The sequence below is a fragment of the Monopterus albus genome, unplaced genomic scaffold (assembly GCF_001952655.1).
Source record: "Monopterus albus unplaced genomic scaffold, M_albus_1.0 scaffold339.1, whole genome shotgun sequence".
In the NCBI taxonomy this organism is placed as follows: domain Eukaryota; kingdom Metazoa; phylum Chordata; class Actinopteri; order Synbranchiformes; family Synbranchidae; genus Monopterus; species Monopterus albus.
Genome location: NW_018128219.1, coordinates 76,524 through 88,279, shown reverse-complemented (window position 1 = coordinate 88,279; position 11,756 = coordinate 76,524). Strand labels below are relative to the sequence as shown.

General features: G+C 43.4%; 1 protein-coding gene across 1 annotated transcript in view; it reads right to left on the bottom strand.

Moving 5' to 3' along the window:
- smad10a (SMAD family member 10a) overlaps positions 1-11,756 on the bottom strand; it is an 88,310-nt gene that overhangs the window by 59,524 nt on the left and 17,030 nt on the right. The window contains 1 exon segment of the mRNA XM_020624814.1: positions 1,599-1,674. Coding sequence (XP_020480470.1) covers positions 1,599-1,674 — 76 coding nt within the window.

Below are 11,756 nucleotides of genomic sequence, written 5' to 3'. Positions count from 1 at the left end.
TAAAATTCAGAATAGAATTTAAAATCCTTCTCCTAACATACAAAGCCCTTAATGACAAGGCTCCATCGTATCTTAAAGACCTCATAGAGCTTCATCACAACAAAGCACTTTGCTCTCAGGTTTACTTGTGGTTCCTAGAGTCCACAGACGCAGAATGGGAGGCAGAGCCTTTAGCTATCAAGCTCCTCTCCTATGGAACCAACTCCCAGTCTCAGTTCGGGAGGCGGACACCCTCTCTACCTTTAAGATTAGACTTAAGATGTTTCTTTTTGATAAAGCTTATAGTTAGGGCTGGATCAGGTGACCCTGAGCCTTCCCTTAGTTATGCTGCTATAGGCCTAGTCTGCTGGGGGGCCCCATGATGCTCTGAGTTTCTCTCCCCTTTCCTCTCTTCTTCTCTCCTCTCCTCTCTCTCCCTATGCTTCTATATGCCACCATTACACATTACTAACTTTGTGTCTCCTCTCTCCCGTAGTGTGTCCTCTCTCTCTCCCTGTACTTTTCTGCAGGTTGCCCTGGCCCTGGAGCTCTACGTCTCTGACGAGCAGTCACCAGCCACATCGACCTGATCAGTGTTTGATTGTTGTGTCTTGTTGCTTTTCTTCTTTTGTCTCTCCTCTATCCACTCACCCCAACCGGTCGAGGCAGAAGGCCACCCACCAAGAGCCGGGGTCTGTCGGAGGTTTCTTCTGTTAAAGGGAGTTTTTCCTCCCCACTGTCGCCAAGTGCTTGCTCAAGGGGGATTTGTTGGGTTTTCCCTATGTAATAATATTGATAACAGTAAGGTCTAGACCTTACTTTGTAAAGTGTCCTGAGATTACTTTTGTTGTGATTTGGCGCTATACAAATAAAATTTGATTTGATTTGATTTGATTTAATTTGAAGAAATCTTTTCAAGGCATTTCTGCAATACTGTGTTCAGAAAAATGGGCTGACAGGTGCAAGATCATGGTGACCATTATCTAATGAGTTCATACTTGAAAGCAAGTGGACACTTTGCCAAATTTGAAGAAATTCCCCCAAGGTGTTCAAGATATTACATTTACAAAAATCGGCATGACGAAGAGACAGACAACAAAGCCCCTGTCCACGGCTGTTGGAGGCATACAATTACATGCATTTTAAGATCAATTTAAGCCTGCACAGATGAGAAGTCCTTAACATGCTCTAAAGAATAAAAATATAAACATTTATAATAACATGACAACTGATTATCTCCATCTGCTGAGGACTGTCATGGCAGAAGGCTTCCCACCAAGAGTCTGTCGGAGGTTTCTTCCGTTAAAGGGAGTTTTCCTCCCCACCGTCGCCAAGTGCTTGCTCAAAAGGGATTTGTTGAGTTTTCCCTCTGTAATAATAGTGATAACAGTAAGGTCTAGACCTTACTTTGTAAAGAGTCCTGAGATGACTTTTGTTGCGATTTTGCACTATACAAATAAAATTTGATTTCATTTGAAGACCCACAGAGCATCCACCCATCCACAAAAGGTGGTGTAATATTAGCAACCTTACTACAAGTTTAAATTTAGATAATCTCATATGTCCAAGAGAGCCAAGCACTTGGTACTGCTGCCATACATGTTTGCTTTCTTGTTTACCTGGTGTTAAGTTGATCAGCCAGTGCGTGACCAGAAAGTTCACTGGCATCATGATGTCCCAGCTCTGAATCAGTCCCTGTTGGCAAAGAGGGTAGACCAGGAATTAGCAGATGCCAGTGAAGTATGCAAATCTCAAAATTATTTGAGCTGATAAGGATGGCAACGTCAAAAAGTCTTATTTCACAGATATTACAGTGCTGGATTTTACAGATGCCTTAACATGAAGGCAGCATTTAAAAGGAAAAATTTCTGTGTTAATTCATCCTGGTGTATAGCTCCTTATTAGGGATGCACATAGGTTTTTTTCCTGACAGCAGATGCTTGTTAATTGGCCATTAACCAACAAGATTAAAATGCTAGGCTATTTAGAATGAATAAGTGTCTGTGGCCCATTCAAAAACGCATTTTCCATAAGGTGTTTTTATTTTTATATGTGCAAATACAGCATAAACAGAACACGCATCACACACATGTGGAACTGTGAACTGAGAAACAGCTTTTTTTGTGTGTTGCTCATTTCAGGCTGCTCACATTACTTTAGGGGCATGTAATATAGTACTAGATGTGGGCCATGAATGTTACCTTCTTTTAAAGTACAGCAGACTCCTCTCATTACCTATATTTCTCTTAAAACTGCAGGTACTGCAAAGACCTTAATGGTGCAAGTAAACCTTAGAACCAGGACTTCTGTACCGTGGTAGGAGAAGTGTAGGACTGAAAAAGATGACAAAGAGTGGGGATGTCACACTTTGTATTTTGTTTGGAATTGATATGATTGATTATTTGGGACCTCTTAAGCTTGAATTTTTGTTGCTTCCTGGGGGAGCGCGGATCTTTGTCACTGGCCCTCCTCCCATCATCTGCTCATCCACTGTCCAGGCAAGACGCATCGCATCTCAAACCCATGGAGGGAGCAGAAAACAGTACAGGCAGCTTGTGAGAAGTGCTGGTACACCAAATAGTAAAAAGCATAAGTACTAGTACCACCTGCCCACTTTGAGCACCGAGATCAAAGAGCCCATGACCTGCTTATTTCCAGCTATTTAATGTTTAATCTTGGGTATCTCTAGATTAGCTTTGCACCCATCACAACTCCAAATAGTCTAATTATTTCAGAACAATAAAACCAGAGAGCCTCATCCTGAAAAATTAGGATAGTTGTGAACGCACACAACTCCTTTTGCTGCTGTTGTGTTGAAATCTATTTCCCCTAACCTGAATCCTAAAATTATCCTGACCACAACCACTGAGGGGGGCACTACATGAAACAGCTCGAAGGGGGAACACTTTGACACAAGACCGTCAGGAAGCCAGGACAACACAAAAAAAGAAAACAAATAAGCTACGTTTCTGACAATATCTCAAATCCTACGCGACATGTTCGAGCCAGAATATGGAAGTGGACGCATGACAAAGCACAATATTCATTTGAATTTCTCCTCCATACATAGGTAAACAGTATAAATTCTGATGAAAAGAGATTTGTAGCACTAAACAAAGCAGGTAATTGAGAAACCCCACATTTTAACTGGCATAATGCAGACATAACTTCTCCAGCCTTACAACAGTTCTCTACAGAAACACATTAACAGGCATGCAACATGTATGGGTTTTTTTTTTTTTTACTTACCGTTTTGTCCCACTGTGTAGTGGAAACTTCAAGGTTGGCAAATCCAACCAGTGACCGCTACATCTTCCCCCACAAATTCCTTGCATTACACGTGACCACATACATTCCCAGAGTATGAAAATCAATTCCAACAGGGTTGGACCGAGAGTAACATCATGGATCGTTAGCATCCTCTCACCAACCTGCAACACATCACATGCGGCAGACACACTGGCCTCAAGCCTCAAGGCATAACAAACAGGCACTGTGCTCAGGGGGAATGCAGCAGCATTGATCAGCTGATTGATCACCACCCCAGGGTGTTTCACTGGTCAGCTGCCTGTAGGTTTCCAGCCGCCCCATTCATGCCATGTAAGACCCAGTAAGGTAAAAACAGTGCATGCAGCAACTTCAAGCCCTGTATTTTTCTCCACATCTGTTAACAATGCAGGCAGCAGGAGGTACAATATATCCACAAAACCATGTGCAGTCAAAAAAATAATCTTGCTTTTAAAATGTCACCCGTGGATGTCAGGCAAGCCCCCATGAATGTGCACAGATAGGAGACTTTCGACAGTTGGAAAAAAAAGTCTTGCCAGTGAGAGTCTGTGAGACTTTTATAAACCAAATTGCTTCTGCATAGAAGTACAACATATGTAACATCTATTTTTTTTAGCCAATTCATTGTTGTAACATTGCTGATAACTCAGAAAAAGCATGCCATGGGCACTTTATCGAAAACATACATTGTAAGTCTCTGAAAACTTCCTCCTCCACTGAGTAATAATCAAAACCCCAAGAGGTTAACAAGAGAACCTCATAGCCTACTGGTTTTTGTTCAGAAACAGCAACATGCTGTGTGGTTATTCTGTTTACCGTCAGACCCGAGGTGGAAAATACCCAGTCCAATGGTACCCATGGGGAAGCCGGTCCAATTTACACCACACTCCCCCATGAGTTGATATATAGGCTCTAGAGACCTACCACAAGATTACATAAAACCATTTTTTAATTGAAAGTATTAATCAGTTGGAACTGTCAGTTAATCAAGAGTGTGCATCCCTGCTCCCTATGCAGTTTTCCAAGATGGCTGTTCCAGGGTGCAGGGCTGAATTTACTTCAGAAACAAGTGTTTGAAGTGATTCATGAAAGGTTGGGTTTACTTGAGACCCACCACAGGTCACCCCACTTTTGTGAGAGAGAATGCTACCAGGATGACGTGTCCGTCCACTAAGTGTGTGTGTGAGATGTGTGTACGCAGTCAGCGACAGAGACGCTCTGTCACACAACCTAAACATGGTTTATACTTATAACACTTGGCTTTCACAATCCAGCCAACGCTGATGCAGCTGTGTGCCGCTTGAAGTCAGAGTGTGCTGCCTTAATCAAAAACACATCTCATGATGACATAACAACACCGGCACAGCCAGAACCTGCTGCGGCTTCCACAGGTACACCATTAATCACATTTGTAGTTACATATTTATTTGTATGTAATTAAATGCTTTATAAATGTCCTGTAATGTTTTATTTTCAGGCAATGACCTGTGGAAGCTTCTTGACAAAGATGCAGAAGAAGACAGAAAATCTCAGAACGCTACTACAGATTTCATTGTGGAGGTTCAGCAATATCTGTCTGCTCCTCCTCTGGACAGATCAAAGGACCCCTTAGGTTACTGGTCGAGGCACAAATCCCTGTACCCACACCTGTTCAACCTGGCCAAACAGTTCCTGGTGACACTAGCATCTTCTGTGCCATGTGAAAAGGTGTTCTCCAAGGCTGGGGAAGTTGTCTCAAAAAAGCGAAATCACCTAAAACCATCCACTGTGGAGACACTATTTTTTTATAAAAATGCCTGAGTCACACAAGCACACCCAGTGTAAACCAAACACAATCAGAACACATAATATATTATATTGTCAGAACATAATTACATCCACAGCCTCATTGAACCCTGTAAATATTTGCTCTGTCCAGTGTGTAATTTGGGATGAATAATTATAAATCCATTTCACATTCTTAAGAGTTCTTGGGGAAGGAGGATTACTTAGGTATTCAACGTTTCATTTCAGATACTTTATGTTACGTGTGAGAGTGGTGTGGACCCCAGTTGCAGACACAGACCAGGAGGAGTAGGAGCCAAAGAAAGTGGTTTAATGAACAAAAACACAGGTAAGGCTGGGTGGCAGGAAGAGGAGGGCCCAGGGAGGAGACCAGGAGGGGCGAGCAGGAGACCAAGGAGGGACCAGGAACCAGAGGATGAGCAGGAGAGCGGGCAACAGAAGAGACACAGGAACCAGAGGACGAACAGAAAAGCCAGCAATAGCAGACGAGCGGGCAAACAGGAGAACACAGGGCAGCGGTGACTAATAGACAGACAAAGGGAGAGATGAGGAGCTGAGGACTTACACACCTAAACATAAAACGACGCAGGTTGCAGATAGAACGGGCACAGCGTAAGCGGAGCTGCAGAGCTGCCAAAACAAGGACTGGTAGAAACGGACGGTACACGGAGATGAACAGACGGTAAGCTCAGGACACAAACGCATAAGGCTAACTGGGTAGCGTAGCGTAGCATAAAGGTAAGGTAATAGTACGGTATGAACCACCAAAGAGGCGGCGGAAGACAGGGTGTATATATACCTGACAGGACCGGGAGACGACAAGCAGCAGGTGGGAGAAATGATGCCTGATTGCAGAGAGATACCGCAAGGGACCGGACCGGGGGATCAGCAGGTGAATAATATGGCGACTAATTGCGGTGACAGAGCAGCGGGGAGAGAACAGGTAAACAGAAACGTAAACATGGGAAGCCACCACGCGACATCACAACACTTTATAAGACAAGGAAGAAAAACAGACACGTAAAATGAAATTAGACTTCAGCTTTATTTAGGTAATTTCCACATTACAACAAAACTCAATGCACACGCAAGGTTGTTATAAAATTGGACTAAAATTTGGGTTTCAAAAATTGCATATAGCCTATGACTATTCTTAACACCATTCAGTGATTGTTTAAATTCACTACATTTCAAAATTTAAGCTGAGCAAGAATCTTAAAAAAAAAAAGTGCGGCTACTTTGATGGTTTTCCAACTGTAGTGATGAATTTATAAGAAGGTGTGAGTAATTAAAAGTTTGTACATAAAAGGCAACAAATTAGGGCTGTACCCAACTAATGATTATGTCATGTCATTCAGCTCTTCAGACTTGCTTCTGCCCAATAGCTCCTTTTCCATTGCATGTTACCAACTCGACTCAGTTCTACTTGCTTTTGATAGTGGGTGCTTGGTTTTCCACTGTAGATGGTCCCTTCTCAGTGTAGTTGGTTGTCATAGCGCCACCGCATTACACAGCCATGACAACATTAGCAACTGACACATTAACAATTGATGACATTAAAGGTATGCTCTTTTTGATTCTTGGTATGTGGCTGTTTCTAGTTAGCACAGTAACTACAGTAAAATAGCAGTTAGCATTAAATAATGTTGCTTTTAAAAATGGCGGGGTTTATTTTCATTCTAGGACGTCTCACACTTTGATGATGTGATTTATCTGATCAACATCTAGTCTATGGTCTTTACACATCACTGTTTGGTATCATCTCTGCTCACTTGGAACCTCGACGGAGGAGATACCAAAAATAGTACCAGGTACTATATCCAACATTTGAATGAAGAAAACACAAATAAGGTGGGTCGAGTTGAGCTGGTACCAGGCAGTGGAAAAGGGGCTAAAGATGAAAGACCGCAGCAAAGATGCAAGGCTATGACAAGCTCTTCTGTGGATGGAGTCTGGGAAGTTTCAACACAAAAAGGCCATTTTGTTGCCAAACCAGCTCAAATATCCTTTAAAGTTCCATGTCTGGAGAATGATTTCAAGACATGAAGCGGGGCATATGGTCATTTTTGAGGCAATTATGGACAGACAATATTTTGAGAGAGCCATCATCAAAGACACTATAGCACCATACATCAGAGATCATTTTGGATCAGATCACGACTTCTTCAAGGACAATGACCCAAAGCACACTGCTGCTACATCTTGCATCGCATCCGAGGGTGAGGACTCCACCAGATTCACCAGATGTGAACTAGGGGTGCAACGGTTCTCGGTAAAGATTCAAACTGTCCGTTCTCCTCTCACGGTTCGACACGCATGTGGACCGCGGTTGCTCTGACCACGCACTTACAATACAGTTTGGTGAAAAAAAACCCGCATAAAACAGAGTTCAGCTAATGTATGGTTCTGAATACGCCCCACTCCATTCCAATAGAATACGGCAGCGATGGTAAAAAAAAAACTTGGACAAAACAGTCACTGTATATAAAATTTGCCATGTCACGCGCAAGTGCCGTATGCTCAGGGCAGTACATCCAATATGATGAGTCATTTGCGCCGTCGTCATCACACTGTTGAAAGCGCTCGAGCACAGGTGAGACCGAAACAGCAGACGTTGCCTTCTGTGTTTAAACAGGCACTCGGCTCTAATTCGGAAAGACACAAAACAATAATTAAAGTGCTGGGGTTTTTCATCGCTAAGGACATGCAGCTGTAGTGGTAAAAGCAAAGTGAATATAATCAGAATAGGATCAGAATATAGTTAATAGTTACAGTGGGTACGGAAAGTATTCAGACCCCCTTAAATTTTTCACTCTTTGTTATATTGCTGCCATATGCTAAAATCATTTAAGTTCATTTTTTTCCTCATTAATGTACACACAGCACCCCATATTGACAGAAAAACACAGAATTTTTGACATTTTTGCAGATTTATTAAAAAAGAAAAACTGAAATATCACATGGTCATAAGTATTCAGACCCTTTGCTCAATATTTAGTAGAAGCACCCTTTTGAGCTAATACAGCCATGAGTCTTTTTGGGAATGATGCAACAAGTTTTTCACACCTGCATTTGGGGATCCTCTGCCATTCCTCCTTGCAGATCCTCTCCAGTTCTGTCAGGTTGGATGGTAAACGTGGGTGGACAGCCATTTTCAGGTCTCTCCAGAGATGCTCAATTGGGTTTAAGTCAGGGCTCTGGCTGGGCCATTCAAGAACAGTCACAGAGTTGTTGTGAAGCCACTCCTTCGTTATTTTAGCTGTGTGCTTAGGGTCATTGTCTTGTTGGAAGGTGAACCTTCGGCCCAGTCTGAGGTCCTGAGCACTCTGGAGAAGGTTTTCGTCCAGGATATCCCTGTACTTGGCCGCATTCACCCTTCCCTCGATTGCAACCAGTCGTCCTGTCCCTGCAGCTGAAAAACACCCCCATAGCATGAGGCTGCCACCACCATGCTTCACTGTTGGGACTGTATTGGACAGGTGATGAGCAGTGCCTGGTTTTCTCCACACATACCGCTTAGAATTAAGGCCAAAAAGTTCTATCTTGGTCTCATCAGACCAGAGAATCTTATTTCTCACCATCTTGGAGTCCTTCAGGTGTTTTTTAGCAAACTCCATGCGGGCTTTCATGTGTCTTGCACTGAGGAGAGGCTTCCGTCGGGCCACTCTGCCATAAAGCCCCGACTGGTGGAGGGCTGCAGTGATGGTTGACTTTCTACAACTTTCTCCCATCTCCCGACTGCATCTCTGGAGCTCAGCCACAGTCATCTTTGGGTTCTTCTGTACCTCTCTCACCAAGGCTCTTCTCCCCCGATAGCTCAGTTTGGCCGGACGGCCAGCTCTAGGAAGGGTTCTGGTCGTCCCAAACGTCTTCCATTTAAGGATTATGGAGGCCACTGTGCTCTTAGGAACCTTAAGTGCAGCAGAAATTTTTTTTTGTAACCTTGGCCAGATCTGTGCCTTGCCACAATTCTGTCTCTGAGCTCTTCAGGCAGTTCCTTTGACCTCATGATTCTCATTTGCTCTGACATGCACTGTGAGCTGTAGGGTCTTATATAGACAGGTGTGTGGCTTTCCTAATCACGTCCAATCAGTATAATCAAACACAGCTGGACTCAAATGAAGGTGTAGAACCATCTCAGGGATGATCAGAAGAAATGGACAGCACCTAAGTTAAATATATGAGTTCTGTAGTGGTAAAAGCAAACTGAATATAATCAGAATAGGTTCAGAATGTTGTTAATAGTTATTAACTTAGTTAAGAGGTAAGTGTTAGTTAATGGACAATATGTAGTGTGGTCAGAGTGAACTCGCTGCCCCTTTGTACGGGTCTCTGCAAGAACATCGGGCGTCAAACTTCCTGTTGTTTAGCACAGTGTGCAGGGGGTCCCCAAAATAGAGAAGTGTAACCAGGGTGGGGGCCTGGTTGGACGTCAAGATCTGGACAATTACAGGAAGTTGGGAAATGGCCATATAGTTAGCTGCAGAGCTGATCAGGAGTGTGTGTGAGGACTGGAGGAGAAGACTAGACCTCGTTCTCAATTCTGCTCCATGTTTCCTCATATAGATCACGAATTACCTTGTTGCTGAAGTGGGTACGCGAGGGGATTTCGTAACGCGGCTCCATTGTCTTAATCAAATGCTGAAATCCCACCGCGTACCCACTTCAGCAACAAGGTAATTCCTGATCTATATGAGGAAACACGGAGCAGAATTGAGAACGAACTTGCAAATGCCCCAAACATTGTTCTGATAAATGATAGTTGGACCTCCAGGGCAAAGCTGCTAATAGAGCCGCCACCTGCTTCAAGAAATACCAAGGGCTGAAAGGGCTCTGTCCTTCAAACATGCCCTCTTTTTGAAAGCCACACAAGTAGCCATTTGGCCGATGCACTGATGAGTGCAGTTACAGACTGGAAGTTGGAGAGACCTAACATCACCATTCCAGTCACCACAGATAATGCACAAAACATGGTAAATGCCATAAAAGCAGCAGCTGGATTAGGGCCACAAATTGGATGTTTTGCACACATTCTGAACCTTGCAGCCAAGAAGGCAGTAGCAATTCAACAGATAAGCCGTCTATTGGGTAAGGTCAGAAAAAATGTAACATTTTTCCATAAATGCACAACAGCTGCTCATGCCCTGAAAGTCAAGCAGGAGATGCTCATATCTGTTCACAAACTTATACATGACTGCCCAACTAGATGGAATATCATTTATGACATGATGGAGAGATATCTGGAGCAGCAGCCTGCCATCTACTCTGCCCTAATGGACAAAAATGTTTAGAAGAATGTCGGTGTTGACATTGCAGTGTTGTCTGACAGTGAACTGAAACTGGCAGAGGAAATGATTAATCTGCTTAATCCCCTCAAGACAATCACCACCCTCTTAAGCACTGAAACAACTCCATCTCTGTCAATGGTTCTCCCTCTGAAGAGAATGATACTCAAATCCATGGAGCCTGTAGAGGATGAGAGTCTAGCCATAAAGGATGCCAAGGCAGCCATCACTCAGGACTTTGAAAACAGATACACAGATCCTAACTTCCAAGAGTATCTCAACAGGGCATCATTCCTTGATCCGAGATTCAAGTCTCTACCTTATATGAATGCAGCCTTGTAGAGAGAAATCTCTGAACAACAGCAGGTATTTTTATGATTTAAAAATATGACATTTTACTTAAAAATATATACAGTGGTCCCTTGTTAACAGTGGAAGTTACGTTCTAAAAATAACCCGCAATAGGCGAAATCCACGAAGTAGCCAGCTTTATTTTTTAGAATTATTATAGATGTTTTAAGGCTGTAAAACCCCTCACTACACTTACACTTTTCTCAGACAGGCATTAACTGTCAGAAAACGGCGCGCGTAGTGTGGCCGAAAAGTGTTTTTGTGAACTCTATTAAATGGCCAGACGAGGAAGTGTTTAAACAAAAACCGTCTCTTTATTAAGAGAACTAAAACTAAACAAAAAACCATACAACACACGGTGCAACACAAAAACTCACGGTCGGTATCGGTCCCAAGTCAGAGCCAGCAAACACGTACATCCAAGGAAATCCAAAGGGCGTAGTCCGTATAGAAAGTCCGATAAGCCGATACACAGGAGCAGTCCGAGATAAGAGGGCAAGGCAGAACAGGGTAATCCACAAAACAGTCCGAGTCCGAAACACAAATACCAAAAACCGAATATAACGCTGGAAAGTCTGAGCTGGGGTCTAGAACAATCTGGCAGCGTCCTCATGGGAGGACGCTGCCTAAATAGAGATGAAAACAGGTGCACAAAATAACGAAGCAGGTGAAACTAATGTGAGTGATGAAGAACGTAAAGAAAAGACCAGAACTAAGGTGAAACAAAACAGGAAATGGTGTCAAAATAAAAGCCAGACAGGAAGCAGTGGAACCGAATCATGACAGTACCCCCCCCACAAGGATGGCTCCCAGACATCCAAACACAAACCAAAACAGGACCAAGCAGGGAGGGAGGAGGGGGCCAGGAAGGAGGGCACGTTGAAAGAAAAACAAACCCCCCCCCAAAAAAACAAGACTACCACAGGAACCACAACACAGACAAGGGGAACCCGGACGAAACAGGTAAAAGAACAAAAACAGAATAAAAACCACCCGAAAAACAAAGTCCTAGTCCATGGGGTGAATCCAGGGAGACCGCTCGGGAGGGCGGCCCCGACGCCAGGCAGG